This window comes from Ambystoma mexicanum, chromosome 2q (genome assembly GCF_040938575.1).
Source record: "Ambystoma mexicanum isolate Mex_15411 chromosome 2q, UKY_AmexF1_1, whole genome shotgun sequence".
Taxonomy (NCBI): Eukaryota; Metazoa; Chordata; class Amphibia; order Caudata; family Ambystomatidae; genus Ambystoma; species Ambystoma mexicanum.
In genome coordinates this window covers 1,136,715,099-1,136,738,167 of record NC_090924.1, presented here as the reverse complement: position 1 = coordinate 1,136,738,167, position 23,069 = coordinate 1,136,715,099, and the positions used below count along the sequence as shown (strand labels likewise).

At 46.3% G+C, this 23,069-nt stretch overlaps 1 protein-coding gene across 3 annotated transcripts in view; it reads left to right on the top strand.

The window, feature by feature from the left end:
* Window positions 1–23,069, top strand: part of LOC138569993 (uncharacterized) — a 132,096-nt gene that overhangs the window by 19,564 nt on the left and 89,463 nt on the right. For all 3 annotated transcript variants that reach the window (XM_069648505.1, XM_069648507.1, XM_069648506.1), the window contains one exon: window positions 11,375–12,546. In XM_069648505.1, the coding sequence (XP_069504606.1) occupies window positions 11,397–12,546 (1,150 nt within the window). In that variant the 5' untranslated portion in view covers window positions 11,375–11,396. The remainder of the gene's footprint in view (window positions 1–11,374; window positions 12,547–23,069) is intronic.

The window sequence follows — 23,069 nt, the reverse complement described above, 5'->3', positions numbered from 1 at the left end:
ATGATGAGGCACAATCAAGATTTGATTGCAAATATATAGCATTGAATTTTGCTATCGGACAATTATGACATTGCAGAATGGGAAATAATGAACCCACAATTTAAACGCCATCTCTAGATTAGAACACTGTTGAATTTCCAGAATTTAAGTTGAATGTGAATACCCCTATTAACATACTGTGGCATAAAAAACACAGTTACAAACAGAGAATCCAATAAGACAAGGACATAGTCAATCGCGTCACACCAATTGCGGGATAGCACTCCTTAAAAAGCAACATAAACGGCACCAGATGACAGTAAGTTCTGCGCTTAAACATAATGCACTATGCGATATTATTATTAGATTACCAATAGGTAAAAAAGTATTTTCGGTGAATGGAAAAAACTACAAGCCAGGCACCACACATGGAACCGCTCCACTTAACACTCTAGTGCCAATGCACTCATGGTAACCCACTGAGCTGTACGGGTACTATGGCCCACTAAATTTAAACCAGTAATAATGATAACGAATAGTGGGAAGGGAAACTCACATCTAATACAAATGCAACGCGTATCTATATGAGCACCACTCTGGCTATCCTGGAAATTGAAACACCACAGGCACAGCGAGAGCACTCTCACAAACGAAATAATGATTAACGCTTAATAATTCCCACCTCTCAGGGAAGGATATACCGCTCACCAAGTATCAGAACTTGACTATCAAGCTACAATCGCCATATAAGGAAATTGGACATCAGGAGAACTTGAAAGCAATGGGCTCTTAACAACTTCACTACCCACATTTGGAACCACCTTACCTAACAATTAAGGTAAGCAGTGACACAATTGAATTGAATCCGCAAGGATTGTACTTGCCCATTGATTCATGATATGGAATGCCCAAATCCATACTAACACCCTTCATTCTCCTTTCCCATCTAACTACTCAGCATCACTAACTACTAAGGCATAGAGAAAATAATGTGGGGCGTGGCTTGGTAGCCATGCTGTGAGGACATCTACATAGAGGGCTCCCCAAGATCCTGGAATATCCGGGCTTGAAATCACAGACCCAGCTGACAAGGGTACATGAAATGCACATAATTGGCTATCAGAAGCGAACGGGCACAGATCGTGTGCACATTTGGAGCAGATTGCTGGCGCCGAAGCGGTGTATAGGTCAGCAAATTTGTGGGACCCTGCCACAGCAGGGAAATCAAAATGGCGGCTGCTGCGAATCGTAAAGAATAGCAACAATAACAGCCAGAGCTAGATGGGAGGAGGCGCTACACAAGACCTTCACCAACGAGGAGTGGAACGGGATGCTACGGTATGCCAAAAAAGTTTCCAGAAATGTGAGATTCAAGCAAATGTAGCTGTATTTTAGGCACAGAGTGTACCTCACGCCTAAGAGAATGTCACAAATGGGAGACAAACAAACCCGGAGCTGCCCACGTTGCACGACGGAACGGGCGGGCATGATACTTATGTTCTGGACCTGCCCGGTGATACTCAACTTCTGGGACACAGTGAAAATGAGGGCAGAGGCTGGAGGAATTCAAATGCAAGCATGGTCGCCGGAATCTTACCTCTTGGGACTGTTCCCGAGGGACGGCAGACAACGAACACATACAGCGAAAATGAAAGACTTAATGTGTATACTGGCGAAACGCTGCATAGCAATGGCATGGAACTCGAGAACAGGACCATCAGCGGAAATGTGGTGGGCAGATCTAAAAAAATTGACTATAGCAGAAACATCAGTGTGGACCAGAGTGGCGCAGTGGAGGGACGGGGAGGGCGCGTCCAAACTACTTGCATGGAACTCTCTCATACAGGAACTGTTTAACAGCATGGATGGGCGAAGCTCGACAGGACCCAGTGGCCCAGAGGAAGACTGAACTTCTGGCGTCGACTTGAGCGGGAAACTGCAAGGGGGCTTTACATGCCGTAAGGGGGTTAGCACAGGCACCATGGAAAAAAACAAAACACGGTGGACGGACAAGGAGTGCCAAGGCGAAACGCCAAGGAGACATAGGACAGAGTGCGGATCCCATCACAAAGTGACAGTTGTAGTGTAATGTTTGTTTGTTGGATGTTGGAAATTAATAAAGAGTTTAAAAACAAAAAAACTACTCTATGGATTTGCCTCAAACTAGTAACGGAAATTAAGTCAACGCTATGTGCCATAATTGTTCCTTATTTGGTCAAAGTGTGCCAGCGGTTTTCACGCAATGGCTGCTGAAAAGCTGCACTTTTTCTCTATTGGAAAATTAGTGGACTGAAAACTGTGGTGTTTTTGTTTTCTTAATAACTTTTTAATTTTAGAACGTATTGTTCCCAAAATGTGCAGTTTGGGGGGCCCTCGACAAACTATTTGTTTCGAGAATTTCCTCCGAATCCATCCAGCAAGTCAAAAGCTATTAGCAATACAATTTTGCGAGAAAATGTCTACTTTTTAATTCCTGCAAATCCTGTCAGCCTCTGCTGCAAAGCACCATGGGGGAATATAGATAGACTTTTCAGAGAAGGGGGCACGCACCCCCTTCTCAGTCAAATATTTTAAAAACAACTGGACGCAATACCTGAAGAGCCCTCCCCGAAATCGAGTCAATGCTTCATGCCCAAGTTGTTTCGTATCTGGTCCAATTCCATCCTGCGATTTTGGCTGTGCACTTGAGAAAAACGTGGACCTTTTCTCTATGGGAAAATGAATGGGCATTAGACCGAAACAGCATTTTTCCTAATTACTTTTTTCTTTTTTAACATTTGTTTCCCAAATTTTCTAGTTTGGAAGTGGGAGCCAGTGAGTACAATTTTGTTTGCAAAATATCAGCTAAATCCGTCATACGAGTCAATTTATTACCATTTCATTTTTCGGTTTTCCTATGGAACTCAAAACTCAACTATAGTGCAGCGACCTATTCTTTAGAGTCCTTGAAGGCAGTGATGGGGTCAGGTTGGTAACCAGTAATAATGATAACGAATAGTGGGATGGGAAACTCACATCTAATACAAATGCAACGCGTATCTATAAGATGGGAGGGGAGGGGTCAGGTTGGGAGGATGGAGGCAAGGACGGGGGAGCTTCCTCTTCAGAATGTAATTGATGCTTAAGCCTAGTTTTGAGTAGATCTTGAGTTGGGCTGGCTTTGATTGTTATGAGCAGTGGGTTCCAGTGGAGCCGGGCGAGTAGGGAGAAAGAGCGGAAGCAATATAAGGCACAGGGAGAGTATAGGATGTATGGCGGGTCAGAAGAAGGAGTCGTACACAACGTAGACATTTTTAAGTGTTTTTATTTTAAATAATAGAAAAGGCCTTTCTTGCCCTATTGCTACAGGGAAATTCCCTACCTAACTACCTAATTCGCGCTCTGAAACACTTGTGTACGAGCGCCATAGAAATAAAATATCAATATCAACAAAATAAACAAATTAAACAAATTAAACAAAGGTGCTCCTCAGTAAGTCAAAAATCCAAAATAGCCTCAGTCCGAACCTAAAGCTACATGACTCTACTGTTGGGATGCACGTTCAGATCCCAGCCCCTCCCAAACGATTTAGATTGCGGAAAGTGTACTTATACATGGGAAATACACATGAGCAGGTACAGGGGGAAGTGAGGGGACGTGCGGGTATAGGTGAATGGCTCAGGGCACGCTTATAATAGGGCTTTATAAGGTAAACAACCAACAAGCTTCATAGAATGCTAGGTGAATACATTATATGCGCACAACATATGTATAGAATGGATCTTTGACACCATATTCGAAGGTAGGCTTGAGTCCTCATAGGCTGTTTTGGAAGCACGAAAGAACGAGGCTTCGTGGTTGAATATTCCTCGCCCACCCCAGGCGAAGTAGGGAACACAAAAACCCACACAGATACATCTTGTTACAGTTTTGCAAAATTAGAAAGGAATGTAAGCGGCCCAACACGAGCAATGGCTGCGGCCGGTTGTGGCCGGTTATGAAGGACAACCCCATTGGAGTCATGGCAGAGGTTCTTGAGCCTCCAAAACACAAGCAGAAATGTAGGACACCAGTGCCCTCTAGGATAATGGCCATCCCATTTGAACTACCAGATGCCCATGAGTAAAACTTCTAAATCCTTAATTATTTAAACTGATTAGTGGGACCTGCAGGAAACCCAGGCCTTCCCCTTAGGAGGGGAAGCTGATAAGGGGGGTGCAGAAGTCAACACTGTCCGTGATTTGTACCAGAGCAAGGATGATGCCAACTCTTTTAAGATCACAACCGGGAGGCATGGCGGGGGCACCTGTGTGTCTGAGATGAGAAAAGGGATGCTTTATTTGCAAGGACCAGACTGACCTCGAAGTTATCCACTTATTGTTGATGGCCAGGTGCACTTCACGCGATTAGGTCTTACGGCAGGACACTGGTTTCGGAAAAGTAACCAATCATTTTACAGTGACCCAAGGTGAAGAGATCGTCACCAACTTGTGAAGACGTTGGAGTCAGAGAAGATGTGACCACTGAACTTGGGGTCAATATGTGATTATTAGCATGTAAAGAGGCGGTATCCAATGAGGGTGGGGGCGGGTGGATGAACACTGTATATGGTAAACGTGATGAATGACGATTTTCGCAGTTATAACATTGTTTGCTTCGAAGAAGGGGGAGAGCCTGACGGCAGTGGACTTATAATACCCTGTCAACTTTTCCTTTTTGTATACAAATAAAGCTCTTGTTCTTCTCACAAAAGGGTGAACCAAGCCTTTTTCCCTAGAGGGTTATTATTTGGTTTGAAGATAGGTTACTTTACACTACCACTAACAATGCTAACAAACTGGGCCTAGACTGGATATTACTCCCCCGATCTTCCATTACTGATAATAATAGGGGGTTCATAGGGTTATTATGGATTTTAATATACAGCTCTGCTTTTTTTTCCAAAAGACCATCAGTACCACCAACAATGCTAACAAACTGGGCCCAAAAGAATCTCTCTCGTGTGGCCTCCCCTTGTCTCTGTGTCTTGTGGCTTCTTCCTGGGGTTTCTGGTTTCACACAAGTCTGTAATATGTAAATGTCTCTTGTATTCCAAAACCTACTACTTAGGATGATCTTCTCTCTTAAGTTATTTAATGTGACAGTTTTATAAACAAAATAAAACTTAACACATTCAATACAACATCCATATCAATCAAGTTTAAGAAAAATACATAAATACTCATAAATACTCAAAATTACACAAAGAACATACATAACTTAATCGTCAAACAGAATATACCAAAATTTAATCATTTTATCAAAACAACAAAAAGGAATCCTTCTTGCCCAAGAGATAGCAATCAACAAAATAGTATCATTAAGATCTAATAAATCATTCGGGACTAAGATGGTCTAATCATTTGGGCATTGCCTCTCTAGGCCCAGTATCTTAATACTCAGTTGGTTATTATACTTGAAGGGTCATCACTTTTGGGCTTCTCTGGCTGTACGGCAGATAACTTACCAAGCCCTTTGATTGTAAATATTTTTTCGGCTTCCGTCCAGACTAAGAAGGGCTATATGGAATCCAGGATTGAGGGTATTAAGACATTGATGCCAGAACTCATTGTTTCTTATGTGTTCAAAAGAATGTACAAACTTATCAAGACTTTTACCGTAAGTAATGCTCATCTTTGGACACTGAGTAAGTATATGTCTCGCCGTTTCCAGCTCAGAGCGATTTTCACAAATTCTACAGAAGCGCTCCGCTTTGGAGAAAGCTTGCCCCAATCTGATTTTCTCTAATGTTGGTAAATGGTTAATGCACATCAAAAGTATGAATCGCCTAAGTATAGGAGATGGGCACAATTCCAAGTACATTTGAGGCTTCTTCTAGGTGAACAATACAAATATCACAAACTGATAAGTTTTCAGAGTTGCTAAATGTACATAATTATTCTGCCAGTCCCATAAATATAGGCGTTTATGTAGATGGTAAAACATAAATTCATTATCTTGTCCACACTGGGGAGTCAAACAGATCAGTTCAAACAGTGCTTTCATATCTTTTTCGAATCTAGACTGGATATTACTCCCCAGATCTTCCTTTACTGATAATAATAGGGGGTTCGTAGGGTTATTATGGATTTTGATATACAGCTCTGCTTTTTTTCTGAAAGACCATCAGTACCACTAACAATGCTAACAAACTGGGCCCAAAAGAATCTCTCTTCGGGTGGCCTCCCCTTGCATCTGTGTTTTGCAGCTTCTACCTGGGTTTTCTGGTTTCACACAAGTCCGTAATATGTAAATGTCTCTTGTAATCCAAAACCTACTCCTTAGGATGATCTTCTCTCTTAATGTACTGTCTCTTTCGTGAACTCCTGCAGCTCTTCCCAACTGTTAGTGGGCCTTGCTTCCCTAATCAAGTGACCATTATTATTCTTCTCTTGAGTAGAGTCTCTTAAACATCTTCCCAATATGTACACAGCTTTTCTTAAAGGGGTCTTCCTACTCTAACAATTTTCTCTCTTCTTCTTGGGGTTTTCTCTCTTTTTCCCACAATAGTTGTTTCCAATCCTTGCTTTAGGCTCTTGAATATCTCCTCAGATATCAGCTCCTGCTCATACGTTATTCCGCTCATACATGTGTCGCAATCATAGTCTCTTTGCTTAACTATTTGCTCTCCTGGTGGCCACCCACTCCTCCAGCACACCCCTGTACCTGCTTCATCCACAGGTGACTTCGCCGGGCTCGGCTCATGCTCGGGTAGGTCAATTTCCTCTCTTTGCTTTCGTCTATCGGTTTCTCGGTGGCTCCGGTCTTGGCTTCTCTGCAACTCGCTGCATTCCCTAAAGGGTGGCTGGTGAAAGCTTTCCTCGCTTCCTATCATCCAGGTTCTAGCATAATTAGGTGAGCCCCAGACCCACTACACGCCACCTCTTTGGACGGTCCCTCTGATTCCGTTCTTGACAAAGGTTCTCCCTCTGTCTACCACACCAGTCCTCCGCGCCAGCACTCAACTCTGCCTCTCTTTTGCTGTCTGCCATCAGGGGGCTTTCCCCTGTATACTATTCTCTCTCCCTGTTTGGGTCTCCTCGTCCTGTTTTCATACTCATTTCTTCTTAAAGGGATATCTCCTTTATTTTCAGATAACGTGTTCATTTCGACATTACCTACAGTCGGACAGAAGGAAGACACAGTTTGGATGCAAGGCAGTCCCGTGTATGCAGATAGTGTCCTGCATAGGGAGTTCCCGTTGGGAATGGGAGTCATTCTCCCCCAAGGGGGAGTCACTTCCAGTGAGGTTCCACTTGCCCAGACCCCTAGAGAGGGTCTTGTGGAGCAGGGTCTCCTCCCTAGCCTCAAAGGGGGTTGCTCCCCTTTTGGGAGAAGGGGTGACTACTCCTGATTCGTCACAGAGGGTTAGGTTGAGTGTAGAGGATGATCGGAGGGAACAAGATAGTCAATAAAGTGAGATACAATCGAATAGGTACTGTGGAACAAGACCATTGATAGCTTTGTAGACTCGGAGAAGGAACTTGAAAAGAGAGCGTTATCGCATGGAGAGCCAACTAGCATTGTCAATAGGGAGAAGTGGGGAGTATCTGGGTCGGTTTTAGAGAATGGGGGTAGCAAAGAGAGGAAGGAGTAGTGAGGAAGGACAAGGCGTAAGCTTGAGCAGTAGTCAAGTTTGCTGAGCACAGGAGTAGAAATTAGAGTTTTTGTAGAGTGGTTAGTAAGAAAAGAACACATTTCATGAATGTGAAGGAGGTTAATATGAGCAGCATAGGCAGTGGTAGTGATGAATTGTTCCAGTCATAGGTCTAAGAGAACCACAGGATTGCAAGCTTTGGGCGAGGGAACAAGGAGGTCAGGTGGAAAGGAGATAGGAGAGGAAACGGTAGGGAACGCTGTGATAAAAATGACTTCTTTTTTTGAAGAGTTCAGCATGAGGCAGTAGGGAGCCATCGGTAGCGAATTGCAGTGAGACCCTTTGTAATCCATTCCGAGATAGCTGGAGTGAAGGGAGGAAAGTAGAAAAATATTTGAGTCTCATAGGCAAAAAGGTGATGGTGAAAGCCAGAAGATGAGATAAGTATTCCTAAAATGGAGGTATGGAGGGTGAAGAGCAGAGCTCCAAAAACTGATCCTTGGGGGGGTGCTGACAGGGAGAGGGGTGGGGTCAAAGGTTTGCAAGTTCCAAGAGATTTCAAAGGACCGACCTTCCAGATAGGAGGCTATCGGGGCAACAGGACATTTGAGAAACCCAAGGTCCAGGAGAGTGAGGAGGAGAGAGGAATGGTTGTCAATATTGGAAGCAGCAGAAAGGTCCAAAATAATTAGTATTGTTTGGATTGGTGAGCATCAGAGAGAAAATTGGAGACATGTATGAGTGCAATCTTGACGGAGTGTTTGCTACGGACGCCAAATTGAAGTGGCTCTCCAAAACAAGGTACTTAGTGATTTGGTCGAAGGCCACCTACTCAAAACATTTGAATGATGGGGAAGAAGAGAAACTGAGCAGTAGTTTGCTGGTCGTTTTCTTTAGCAGAGGTTTTCTTAAATAGGGGTAGGACAGTTGCAGATTTCAAGGAGGCAGGAAGGAGTCCAACGGAGAGAGAAAGAGGTTAAAGAGCTCTGAGAGATAAAGGCAAGGGAATGTGACAAAGGCTTTGACCATCTGGAAAGCAAAAGGATTGATAAGAGTGCACGATGGGTTGGCACTGCGACAGATAAGTGCTTATTCAATGGCATAATTAGGGGAGAAGTAGAAGAGAGAAGGGGAGAGGTGGTGGACAGAAGGAGAGTTGGGCGGGGAGATGGGTGTCAGAGTGTCAGAAATTCTAGAGATGTTAGAGGAAAAGTAAGAAGCAAAGTGATTAGCAGAAAGGGAGAAGGCGATGGATATTATTGGCTTGGGAGCTGTGAGCAAAGATTGGAGGGTAGATTAAAGTTTGCAGGGCATTGTTTTATATTCTATCAATCGGAGACAAGCCAGTGTGTAAAACGCTCCTGTCACCTGCACAAAAAGAGTGGACGGTCTTTAAGGGACATTGTGTGCAGCCAGTTAAGTGACTGTGTGAGTAATATGGAGGAAAATAGTGGTCAGATGAGAGTTCGGTGCAGTTCAATGGTCCAATAGTTTGGTCTTCGCAAAGCATGATCAAATAGTTCCTGCAAAACCCTTGCCATTAAACTGCAGAAGATTAAGATGTAGCACTGTATGAATGGAACAAATGTATGTAGACACTGAACCCAGGCATAGATACATGGGTGCTCATATTGAGTTTGGCAGTTTTTGTAAAAACAGGCACTTTTAAATACCATTACTTTTTTTTTACTAACCACCCGCATTATGAGTTGGGCATATTTACCTCAAGTTCTATTTTGAAAGTACCACGTGCCCAAATACCACAGGATTGCATATTAGAGTGTCAATCACACCAGCAAATCGGAGGTATTGCGCCACAATTATACGACCACCCAAAAGATGCAGGTCAAAATATTTTTGGTCCCCACGCTAGAGAGAGAGTCTCTCTCTCTGTCTCTCTCTCTCAAAACGTTTCACAAAAGTGGTGGGGATGCACAAGCAATGTATCTGAGCGCACCAAAATATGTGCTTCAATGATAGAAGTGACTATTCTAGTGTCCTTGTTCAGCCTATTTGCATAATCCCACCTATGTGGCATCCAGCTGTGCATTATTAAACACGCCGAGCATTTCTCTGATCTGTTTGGAACGGCAGAGAAGAAAAGGCTCATTACAGAATTTCCTGTGCATGTTCTTTCTCATGAACAGAAGAGCATCCATTCACATCTCTAGCATCCATTCACATCTCTAGCATCCATTCACATCTCTAGCATCCATTCACATCTCTAGCATCCATTCACATCTCTAGCATCCATTCACATCTCTAGCATCCATTCACATGTCTAGCATCCATTCACATCTCTAGCATCCATTCACATCTCTAGCATCCATTCACATCTCTGCCGTCCCAATTGCATTTCTATCCTTTTAACGTGAACATACTTTTCTTTTTTGGAAAATGTTGTAAAGCAAACCTAGTGTAAAAAGAAATACGGTATGTGATCATTGTATTACATGACACTAAAACACATGCATGGGGTGATCTAGTTACCATATACAGACAGTACTTCTAAAACATAACATATGCTTACAGGTGGCTGTACGCGAAAATACGTTAATCGCAACTGACGAATTGTGGACCAGTGTTTTATGTGTGCTCGTATTCATATAAATGGAAAGAAAAGCTCTTAAGTTCCAGCTTCAAGCAGTAAGAAAGCAATAGTCTGAAGAGCTCAGTCAAATCATGGCCTGAAAGAAATATAGAATGAAAGATGCAAGTGGCTGTGAAACATCATAGAGTGCATTGACAACCACCGAATTACTGACAATGTGCTCACTTGTGTATGCTAATTTGAAGAAAGTATCAATAGAATAGAGTATGCTAAACAATAACCTTATTGAGCTTTTATCAGTTTGTAACAAATGATAACACTTTTTTATAAAGATTGATTAAGCAATTAGGTCATTTTGTTTATTTAGTTGGTGATTTATTAGGTGCCGCATGCACACTGGACACGACCAGAGTGTACCAGAGAAGGAGGGGTTGGAATAAAGGGCAAGCAGGTTGGGGGAGTGCAAAGAGGGGAAGGGAAGAGGCTCAAGAAATGAGCTCTAAAACTAGTGAAGAACTAGGAAGCATCCAGATATTTGGGAACTATGTTCCATATCACTTTCCTGGTAACCCTGAACTTAATATGGCAGTCAACCAGTAACCAGTGCAGCTTTTTAAGTGCTCCCGATGTATAGTCACACTTTCTGAGGCATAGGACTAACCTTCCTGCCCTGTTTTCAAAGGCTTGGAACAATACAATTTCTTTCTTCCAAAGTCTCAGCAAGAGCCTGTTGAAGTACTATTACCATAGCCTCAAGTTGGACTTCAATGTTCATATCTAATGCGGGGAAAAACGTGCATAGTATTTTGAGAAGGAAGTGACACTTGCTTATGGTAGTTGACATTTCTCATGAGATGGGAAGGTACTGGTCAAAGACCATATCTAGGTAAATGACAACATTCATGAAGCTGCATTTCTTATAAATATCAACAGTAATGTGACCTGAGTAGTCTGTTACATGGTTTTGAAGCAGAAATCTGCTTTGGGGGAAAATGGATTACATTTCTGATCTCCCCATTCGACTTTATGATCACAAACAAATCACTTTATCTCTCTCCTCCACTTTTCTTGTCAGTTGGAACTGGTAGAAGTGGCCATGTTTCTACATCAACCACCGTGTGACCTAAATGTTGATTTATACTGGAGAAGTATCTATTTAGTAAGCCATATGCTAGTGCTGTGCTTTGTGCATGTGGAAACGCAACTGACTCTTCTGTTTTTCTTTTTAGTACTGAAGAATCGTGCATCAGCATGGATAAATATGAGAAGGTCCTGTCAATAGGCAGAGGAGCCACCGCTGAGGTCTTTCTCATGAAAAATGTAGAAAACAAAAAACTCTATGCTGTCAAAAGAATCAAGACCGATCCAAAAACAAAGATAAAATCCAAAGAATCCGTCCTACAGGAGGCCACCATCTTAAAGAAGCTTAAGCACCCACATATTGTGACGTGTCATGAGCACTTTTCTGATCCCGAAGATAGATATTTCTTCATTGTTGAGGACTACTGTGATGCGGGGACATTGGATGATCATATTAAAATGAGGACTGGTGATTACTTCCCAGAGGATCTAGTCATGGAGTGGTTTGTGCAGCTAGCAATGGCCGTCCAGTATGTCCACTCTATGAAAATCCTACATCGGGATATCAAAACGTCCAATGTGTTTCTGACCAAGAAAGGTATGGTCAAGTTGGGGGACTTTGGGATCTCAAAAATCATGAACAGCACCTTGGATATGGCTAGTACATGTGTAGGCACACCCTTTTATCTGAGTCCAGAACTTTGCCAGGATGTGCCCTACAGTTCCAAGTCTGACATTTGGGCCCTGGGCTGTCTTCTTTTTGAAATATGTGCCTTGAAGCCAGCCTTTGAAGCACTGAATCTTGTGAGTCTCTTTTATAAAATAGTAAAAGGAGAGTATGCTGGTGTGCCTGAATGCTACTCGGAAAGTCTGCACATTTTAATTAAAACAATTCTGTCTAAGTGCCCAGAAAAGCGACCAAGCGCCAGTAGCATTCTTAATATCCCATTTGTCCAGCAACACCTGCGGTTCTTTATTCAAAACCAAGAGTCCCAGTTAATAAAAAATAACCATTCAGGAATTAAGACTCAGGAAGGAGAAAACGAAAGCATTGATGTATTAGAAAACCGCAGCAGGACTGCCATGGGTCACCCTAAGCAGGCTCAAGAGAAAAGCAGGTCCAGATCCGCTCCACCAAGTGTTAACAAGATGACTTTGGCGGCGTGTGACAACTGGGACCAGGAAGAGGTATCCAGCGCAGGCGATAAGTCCGACTATTCCGAGGACTTTGATGAAAACGATAGCCTGTCTTCCACTGAGGAACTTCTAGAACCAGAAAGTCCAATGCCATCACATGTGGGTGAAATCCCAGAAGAGCTGGGTAAGTACTGTAACAACGAATGTATTAAGTGGTTTGATACTGGTAAGTGCTGCTGGGAAGTCTGTGGTCTTGTTCGGTGGAGGCGTTGATCATCATGGGGGCTGTTTTATTTTTTGATGACATCTGCACAGAAAAGCAATTAAGTTAAAATGTTTTAATTTAACTGGCAGGCTAATCCATCGGAACCTTTCCAGAAATCTCCACATCTGAAAATGTCTCAAATATTTTAGTTTTGGCAATCAACGGCCTGACTCACAAAGGAAATGTGGCCATAGCAAAATGCGGTTGTGTACATTTATTCATAACCATCTCCAGGTGCATCTTTCCTGAAATTAGTATTGGGCAAAATATGCCTGGAAATCTGTGTGTGATTTAAGAAAATAATGTGCATTTTGTACACAGGTGCAACTTGCGTAAGGGTAAAATGGCATGGTGGAAGCAGCTCCTGGTGAATTAAAGAAGTTCTCAAGGCTGAGTCTTTGTAGCCAAGTGGGATATTAGCCCCTGAGATGTCTGATTGAATGGAGTCTTGCACATAAAGGAGATGCCCACATTCCCCTTACTCACCTGAAAATGCACTATCGGCGACCTACACAAATGTACTTCGTAGGTGCTATTGAGTGACAGTGGAAGGCATAGGCCTGCATATTACAAGTAGCTAAGTCAACAATATTAATAGGTCTGTAGTACTTATGACAGAGAAAATATACATAGGATAAAGTCCTACCTACCATAAGTTATAAGGAGAGGGTACAAAATGAGCACTAGCACTGGCTAGTGCTATTTGACTGTGGGCGTGTAGGAAATGGTGTGCTGTATGTATGTATAGAACTGAGGGTGGGGTTGGCTTTATTAGGGCTGGCCAGTATCCTGCAACTTGGAGTTCCGTGACCAACTAGAGGAACCCAGTGGCATGCAGAGTACATTATAAGGACAAGGAACTCCGAGGCGACTTGCGGTATTCCTTCTACCTACGGCAGGGATCAAAATAAGAATTTGATGATCGGGTGCTAAAAGCAGCTCCTGGGCATCTGGCATAGCAGATTGGGCACAAACTACCCCTGGGGATCAAGGACCTAGTACATAGTGTGCCACAAATCTAACTTCCACATGAGGCAAACAATACATTTATGTTGATTATATATCACCATTATGCCATAAAAAATTCAATTGGATTCTTATATCATGCTTCATGCCAGAGTCCATCCTCTAAGCGCAGGGCCATAAAAGTCTTTTGAATGTATCCCAATTATACATCATACATCATGTACATTTCCAAACACAAAGAATGTATCGCAGATACATATGTGTGTCAAGCCAGCCGTCTCTCCTAGGCATCGCCAGGAACTAAATGACTCCCAGCAATTTCGAACCCTGCAGGGGATATTTTATTCCTTGTAACACATGGCCATCCTCTTTTGATACCTGTCATCGTGCTTAATTTAATGTAATAGATATTCCAGTTGCTGATACATATAATCAAAGTAGAATCTGTTTGAATGAAAATATACAACTAACGTGCAGCTAATATGTGTTGCAGAAAAATAATGTAAGCACTTTAATATACATAGGATAAAGTCCTCCCTACCATCTACCATAGTTATTAGGACACGGCGCAACATGTTCACTAGCCATTGGCTAGTGATATTTGACTTTTGGCGCGTAAGAAAGGGTGTGCTGTAAGTACAGAACTGAGGTGGCGATTGAGTTTATTACGGCTGGCTATTAGCCTGCAACTTCAAGTCTAGCCCCAGAGAAGGATAGTGCAAGTGAAAGGAGTTCCGTGACAAAATAGAGGAGCGCAGCTTCCTAATAAGGACAAAACTCTGAGGTGACTCGCGGTATTCCATCTACCCATGGCAAGGCCCACGCCGTCTGCGCAGTGTGTATTGCAGTGTCAGTTTGGCAGGAGGTGGTGCCTGAAAGATCCTGTCTCTGCCGTTTCTTCCACAGTCTTTCCACGCTTTTAGCTGCTGAAGGAGGAGGACCTCCTATATATACACACACGAGCGCGGATTGTGCAGAGTATATCGCAGTGTCCGTTTGGCAGTCGGCTCCAGTGAAACAAACGGGTGAAGAAGTTGAGAAAAAGAACTACTGCCAGTTCCAATTAGCTCCTGATGTTTTGAGTTAGCCTACAATCCCTTGAGTGCTGAAGAGCACGCTTGTTCTAGACTGTGCAGCGTGTACGCATGAACTTCGCAGTAACTGGTCTAAGAAAACAATGAGTCCTGAAACAATTGAAGCAATGCAGCGTGCTGTAAATGTACCTTTACCTCGGTCACCCGGTGAGGGTGGTTCAACTCGGGCCTTAAATGAGGGAGGCTCCTCCTCTGTGGATAGTGGGCCGGCAGTGGCAGCGACTAAAGCAACAACCGCAAGATAACTGCTTTTTTTTAACCCATTGTCAGAACAGCTCATCACACTGCTGAAGCAGGACAAGTGCCTATTTTTCCGAATGACTTGCACAGAACAATCATCTCAGATGATGGCATGTTGAGCACCACGAACTTCGGTAATGATCAGCATATGAGTGACCAGGAACGCTTGGAGGACACTCCAAATCTAATGGAAGCCACAACAGAGACTCTTCGATATGTTCCCGGCGCCAGGTCCCCCGATGTGACGTCCCAGTAGTGTGCAGCGCATGCGCGAGCCTCGTTCCTGGCCGCGCATGCGCAGGTGAATAAACTGCGCCCGTGCGGCAGATCCTGCCGGGGCGCGGACGAAGCAGCACCGCGTCCCGCGTCCTCCTTGCCTGTGTGCAGAGTGTGCGTGCGTGCATGCAGGAGTGAGTACTGGCGCCTCACCCGACCATCTGGGGTGAGGACATAACAACTGGCGACGAGGAGGAGCGCCACGACAACGCTCGCCCGACGCATAATGAACGTCGGATCAGCGGCGCTGCGTATCATGGCATGACACAGACCCGGCGCGAATGCTACAACTAAGGTGTGTCGCAGCAGTAGCGGCCTGTACAGGTGCTCGTGCGTTGCTGCGCTTCTACCACATAATAATTTTTGGAACTTTGGTCATTCCCACCCACCTGGGGACGACCCTTTACTTCTGACACAGAAAGGAAAGGCCAAGACACGTCGTTGGTGATCCATATATATCAGGTTTGCGGCCTCTGTTACACCAAGAGGTGCCTGTGCGACCTGCAACAATGGCAGAAAGTGATGGGGAAGCTGAGACCGCACGTGGCACGAGGGGGCCACAACAAGGATCTCTGTTACCGATGCAGGAGTTTGATATATCGGGACCCCCATCCAAATTGGGGCCAAGATGGTTGCTCTGGATTAAAAAGCTCGAAATGTACTTCACAGCGACCGGCATCACTGATGATGACGCGAAAAGGGCGACTTTGCTGTACTCTGCAGGGTTGGACGTCATCCGCATTTTTGAGGCATGCAATCTGCAGGTGGTCACAAATGCTACAGTCAAGACTGCATTGGAAAACCATTTCATACCACAGTCGAATATGGACTATGAGAGATTCCTGTTCTGTGGTGAGAAGCAGAAAGAAGAAGAACCCCTTGATCAGTTTTGTGCCAGGCTGAGAATGATGGCCACCGCATGCCGCTGGGACAATGATGAGTCAATGATACGGAACCAGGTAATACAGGGTTGTAGCTCGAGCAAGCTAAGGAGACAAGTGTTGCGAGAACCTGGATGGACACTAACCCAAATACTGGACAGTGGCAGGACGTTTGAACTGGCGGAATCGAGAGGCGCAAAGATGGACGCAGCTAGGCGCCCAGGTATGGCGGATGAGGCGTTTGCCATTAGCAGACGTGGGGATACAAAAGAAAAGTGGGGCCAGAAAAGACTAGAGACTCGCCATCCTCCAGGATCGGAGTCAATATGTCAATACTGCGGTTATGACCTGCCACATTCAGAGGAATGCCCGGCCAAATCAAGATCGTGTGGCCGGTGCAATGGACCAGGACACTATGCCCGTATGTGCCATGCCCCAGCCCCGATATCTGTACAGAGAGGCCCAGCAAGAAGTCGCGGTGGCGGATCCAGAAGACTACGGAGCATTGCTGCTCTCGAACAGGAAATACAAAGGCTACAGCTAGCTGAGGAAGAGGAGGAGGATGATGATGAAGAAGTGTTCTTCATATCTAACCTAGCGTCGGGAACCAGGAAGAAGAGGCAACCCAAATGCATGGTGGACATACAAGGTGTGCCGACACAGGTTCTAATTGACACTGGGGCCTCTGTATGTGTACTGGCCGAAGAACAATACCAAAAACCTCCGGGACCTCCCGCGCTAGACAGCTCCGCGGCTAAAATATTCACGTTTGGAGGGGACACCCCGTTACCCATCAAGGGTGTGTTTGTCACGCCGGTCACCAAGGGTGACAAAGCAATCAAGGCACGTTTTTTTGTCACGGACGTGAGTCTCCATTCATTACTCAGCTGTGCAGCATCTGAGGCCCTTGGTTTGGTGCATTTTGCACTGGAAGTACATCAAGTAGACATTGAGTGCCTGCTGGACGAATATGCAGGCATTTTCGAAGGAGTAGGGAAACTGAAGGCGCCCCCGATAAGGCTGCACATCGACAACACCATCAGACCGACCGCTCTGAAACACAGACAAATTCCTTTCCATCTCAGGGAAAAAGTAGAAGAAGAGCTGCGGTCGCTTGTTAACATGGACATCATTGAGAGGGTGGAAGGGCCCACACCCTGGGTTTCACCAATAGTAGTCGCTCCCAAACCAAAGCAGCCGGGAGCAGTAAGGATCTGCGTAGATATGCGCCTCCCCAATGCGGCAATTAAGAGGGAGAGACATCTAACGCCGACCCTCGACGACATCGTAGGTGAACTTCAAGGGGCACGGGTGTTCTCCAAGCTGGATCTACGAGCGGGATATCACCAACTGGAGCTCCACCCCGACTCAAGATTCATTACAACTTTCACAACACACGAGGGCCTATACCAATTCAAACGTTTGAGTTTTGGCATATCATCTGCGGCGGAAGTATTCCAGAACACAATTAGGGGAGCATTGGCTGGGCTGACAGGTGTCCTAAACATGAGTGACGACATTTTGGTATTTGCAAACTCAGAAGCAGAGCACCTAAAACGTCTAGAAAGCACTCTAAAGAGATTGAAAGACCTGGGGCTCACGTTACACCGCCAAAAGTGCGAATTCTTCAAGGACCGGATAGGGTTTTTCGGCTTCATCTTCCAGGCCGCAGGAATATCACCGGACCCGGAAAAGGTCAGAGACATTCGAGAAGCGGCGGCACCACAATCCCCTACGGAAGTAAGGAGCTTCTTAGGGATGGTGACATACTGCGGGCGCTTTATAAAGGGACTGGCGTCGATGGCGGAACCTCTCAGGGCACCAACAAGAAATGATGCAGTGTGGAAATGGGAGTCACGAGAAAAAGAGGCATTCCAAGCCCTAAAAAAATGCCTTGTCGGATGGGGACACCATGGCGTATTTCAACCCAGCTGTGGAGTCAGAGGTAGTAGTGGATGCGAGCCCAGTCGGTGTGGGAGCAGTGCTGTTACAACCTGATGAGCGTGGAGATATGAGACCAATTGCTTACGCTAGCAAAGCACTCTCCAGCACAGAGATGAGATACTCCCAGATAGAAAGGGAAGCCCTGGCCATCCTATGGGGATGTCGCCACTTTCGCCTGTACATATTGGGCAAACCTGTAGTGGAGGTCACAGACCACAAGCCGCTGCTGCCTATACTAGTGGGTGCATCATCAAAACCCCCACCCCGCATTGAGTTGTGGATGCTGGCCTTAATGGAGTACGGGGTGAAGCTGGTATACAGACCTGGGACCAACAACCCCGCAAACTATTTGTCAAGGCATCCCAACAAGGAAAGTGCAGAAGTGGACTGCAGTGAAGTGGAATGCAACGGTCTGCTCTGTCAGATAGTGGAAAGTGCGCTCCCCAGGGCACTGTCGAGACTAGCGATCGCCACAGAGTCATCTAAGGATGAGGTCTTCGACATCATCAAGGCTGCGGTGAGAAGTGGAGACTGGAGGGAAGTCCTGCGCAATAACTTGCGGCGCCAGGAGGAAGCCCAGAAAGACCTACAGGCACTCTGGAGGGTGAGAGATGAGTTATCGATCTCTGATGATGGGCTGTTACTCAGGGGGCGACAGATCGTCATCCCGCGAGAGCTCAGGCTGCGGATACTGGAGTTGGCGCACATTGGACACCAGGGCGTCGTGAAGACAAAGGCAAGGTTAAGGCCAAAAGTATGGTTTCCAGGCTTCGAATAAAGGGTGGAGGGCTTTGTAAAGAGATGTCTGGTCTGCCAAGCTGCCACGCCAGGGCACAAAGCACCACCAATCAGCTCGATGGAACGCAGCACAAAGCCGTGGAGTACTGTACACGTGGACTTTGGCGCGACGGGTCGGGGGATGTATTTTCTGGTAGCCGTGGATCAATGGTGAAGGTACCCGGAGGTGGAAGTGGTCGAGTCGACGGCTACCGAGTACACCACGGCGGCGTTGGACAGAATGTTCGCAACGCATGGGTTTCCCGACACCGTGTGCTAAGACAACGGACCACCTTTTACAGGCCACCAATTTGCCCAGTACCTGAGTGAGAGGGGGATAAAACATCGGAGAGTGTCCCCATTATGGCCGCGTGCAAATGGTGAGGCCGAAAGAATGATGCGTACGCTCAATAAGGTGATGCGAATTTCAGCCGGCCATGGTGAACCTCTCAAAAAAAGAATTGTGGAATTCCTTTGAGTGTACCGCACAAGCCCTCACCAGTCCACCGGGGTTGCCCCAGCCGAAGCACTATTCGGGCGCTGCCTGAGAGGGATGATACCGGAAATGGATGACCGGAGACCCGGGGTCATAGACAACGAAAGGGTCCGAGAGGAACGGGCGGAACGCAACGAGAAGGAGAGCGAACGGAGAGGGCTGCAAGAAAAGGAGGTGCAAGTCGGAGACTCAGTGCTCGTCAAGAATCGGCAGCCGGAAGGGAAATTATCCTTGCCATTTGAACCACGTCCCTGGAAGGTGACCCATGTGAAAGGCACTATGGTGACTGCGGCCAGTGAACGTGGCACCGTCACCCGCAATCGATCGTTCTTCAAGAAAGTGGACGTCGTGCCTGAAGCTCGGACATCAGGGGAGTTCTCAATGCAGGGAGCAAGCCCTGCGGCCCAGGAGAGCGAGCCGTCAAGAGATCCGGACCCTACCCGTGGCGCCGATTGCCTCGTGCCCACGGTCACGCCAAGATATCCAGTTCGAGGGGGAAGGAGACTTCCGGCCCATTTCAAAGATTACGTCATGGACTCTGATGACTGAACTAGGTAGTCCAGAAGCTTACACTCGATGTGTGCAATGTTTGTATTACAGTTATGGTGATCACGTGAGTACAATTTGTTCGTACTACACTGCTGTTTGTTGTTATAAAAAAAAGAAGGGATGTGACGTCCCAGTAGTGTGCAGCGCATGCGCGAGCCTCGTTCCCGGCCGCGCATGCGCAGGTGAATAAACGGTGCCCGTGCGGCAGTTCCCGCCGGGGCGCGGCCGAAGCAACACCGCGTCCCGCGTCTTCCTTGCCTGTGTGCAGAGTGTGCGTGCGTGCATGCAGGAGTGAGTGCTGGCGCCTCACCCGACCATCTGGGGTGAGGACATAACACCCTAGACGCCTGTCAGCATTCTTGAAATGTGTCGATAATACTATTTCTGCGCCTATAGCGTCTGGGCAACATAGCCTGCCTCTGGAAATAAATCAAGTGCTGTGTACACTGGTGGCCCTGTATGAAAGCCTGAAAGCAGAAACTCAGGTTCACTCATTATTGTTGGAGTCACTTCTATTTAAATGTAATAATGTTGGCGTGCACACCAAACTGAAATAATGTTTGACAGGAAGTGTACTGCCGCAGGCTGCTGCCTCTGAACCAGAGCAAAAGGCCATAACTTGGCAGCTTGCTTTATGCCTGCTGTGAGAGAGCCTACTTCCTCACCATCACCCTGTCATGGGCCAGTCAGATTGGCCAAAGTTGACTGTGGTACCAATAGTGATGACAGTAGCATGAATGATCAAGTGCTCTCTTCACCCACACACAGAGGGCTGCCACTGGAAGAAGCCATGGGGGTTAGCAACGTTCCCAAACCAGATGACATTTCTGTAATTGAAGTTGCTCTGAGCTCCCCCACTACTAACAGGGCCAAAAACGGTAAAAGGAAGGCCAAAGGTACCAAAGCGAATGTCTTACAGCCTGGGCCGGTGGGGGGGAATCTAAAAATAAACCTCAGCGACATGCTGAAAACCAGTCATCTCGTATGTTTCTGCACACACGGACGAGGCAGCCAAACATATTGGCTGCATTGCGTAATGCTCCTAAAAAGAAAATTGCAAAAACCACCAGAGGTAGCGGTGGCACCAAAAGGCTGTAGCAGCAAACATTTTGAACCACTCTGAGAAAACAAACACCATCACTACTTTTTCAAATGTATGTATTGAACATTTGTATGGCGCCTATACAGCAGAAAGGGTTTCCAGGCACCACAAGAATAAGGGGAGAGGGGGAACAGGGGAGGATAACAACAATAAACGGTCCTACTAGGCCTTGTGACATTTGGATCGTGCAAATGCAGCCAAGAGGAAGTGCAGGGGAGGAAGGGGGGGTGAGAGAGAAGGGAAGGGAAGGTAAGGGGAAAGGAGAGGGATGCAGGAGAGAGGAGGCCCCAGGGGCTGGATAAGTGCTGTGGGGGTGCACAAGGGGCTGGGTAAGTGCTATGGGGAGCCCAGAGAGCAAGTGTGCTGTGCGACAGGATAAGGGTCAGCTATTGTGAGGAGGGGGTGGGCCAGACTCAGTAGTCATGGAAGGATGTTCGGAGGCAAGTGCTGGTAAGGAGGTCATGAGGCAGACTGGTCGCAGTGTGTGGGGCGGGCCCCTGTATGAGTCAGAAAGGCCCAGTCAGCCAGTTTCAGCAACAGGAAGGATTGGGGAGGTGGAAGGAGGAGGAGAAGAGGGAGGGCTTGAGAAGCTTCCAGAGCTTAAGGAGATCCGGCTCAAGTCAGAGAGGCAGGGAGGCCATTCCAGAGGGAGGATCCTGCTGAGGAAAGAAATCTACCCCCACTCTCTGCTTGGAACAAACGTCTGACCTGCAGAGAGGTAAAGCTAGAGGACCAAAGGACTCTAGCAGGGAGGTATTTAGGGAGGGAAAGTTGGTTGTAACCTAGACCCAGACCCCATAAAGCCTTGTGGGTGATGCAAAGGGTTTTGAATTTGATCCTTGCAGCCACCAGGAGCAGTGGAGAGGTTTTAGGGCTGGAGAGATGCAGTCCCTGGGCTTGAGGTCAACGATAAATCTTGCAGTCCTATTCTGGATTAGTTGTAGAGGGCAGAGGGAGGAAAGAGGTAGATTGAGGAAGAGGCTGTTGCAGTAGTCCCGCCTGGAGAGAACCAGAGCTCTAGAGATATTGAGTTTCTGGGGGAAGTTGAGGAAAGGGAGAATGCCTCTGAGAAAGTAAAGCTGAAAGTGAGCCTTCTTGGCAAGGTCAGCGATATGAGGTGAGAAGGAGAAAGAGGAGTTGAAGATGACACTCAGGTTCCCAGGGGAGGGGACCCAAAGAGGTTGGCCAATGAGTAGAGGGGGCAGGTGGGGGAGTTCCAATGAGAAGGATCTCAGTCTTACTGGTATTAAGACAGCAATCGTTAGCAGCACACCATGCCTGAATAGCAGTCACACAATTGGGAATGAGAGAGGAGGTAGAGTAAGGAAGCTTAAAAGGGAGCCGAGTGTCCTCCGTATAAACTGGAAGTGGGGAGAAAAGGTGGAGATCAAGACAGCGTTGCACGAGGTTCAAACTGACTCTTCCCTCTGGCCTCCCAAGTTGGTATCACAAGCGGAGGTGGCAGCTACCTGCTCACTTTTGGAGAATGGTGGTGCTGTCCCTCCCGGGAACTTATAGAGGGTGATACTAGTTCTATGTCAACTTCTGACGATGTACTTTGGTCTGACCAATCCCAAATTGTTGACTACCTGCAATATATATTATGCAAGAGACTAGAGTTTGGCCTGAGAACGAGCTGGATAACTCTAGAACAGCATGTCTCAGGTCAGATCTTTCCTTCCGGGACTCACGCTTTAGCAACCACTCATATGGAGCAAACCTTAGGGTCTTGGGGGCGGGGTTGGGGGGGGCAGACCTGTGATGTGTCCACGACAAGAGACCCGCCAGTCTTTCAGTATCCTGAGGGGCTGTAAGGGCCCTGATTGGCCTCACGTGAGGCCTCAGTTATGTGAGACTAGCCACAGGGGGCCTACTGTAAATCATGATTTACCAGAAGTGCCCGCCGGCATTGAGCCGGACCTCATACTTGACTTGAGAATCTTGATGGAGAGCCTGCTCCCTGACAATCAAGACGTACTGTTAAATCAAGCCAATATACTTTGTTTGTTGGGATAGGTTCCTGAGTTGCGAGCTCCGTCATCCAAGAATATTGAAAGAGTGGATTTTATTGACCACCACGGAACAAAGCATCTTATATGTTAGGTAAAAGATAGTCT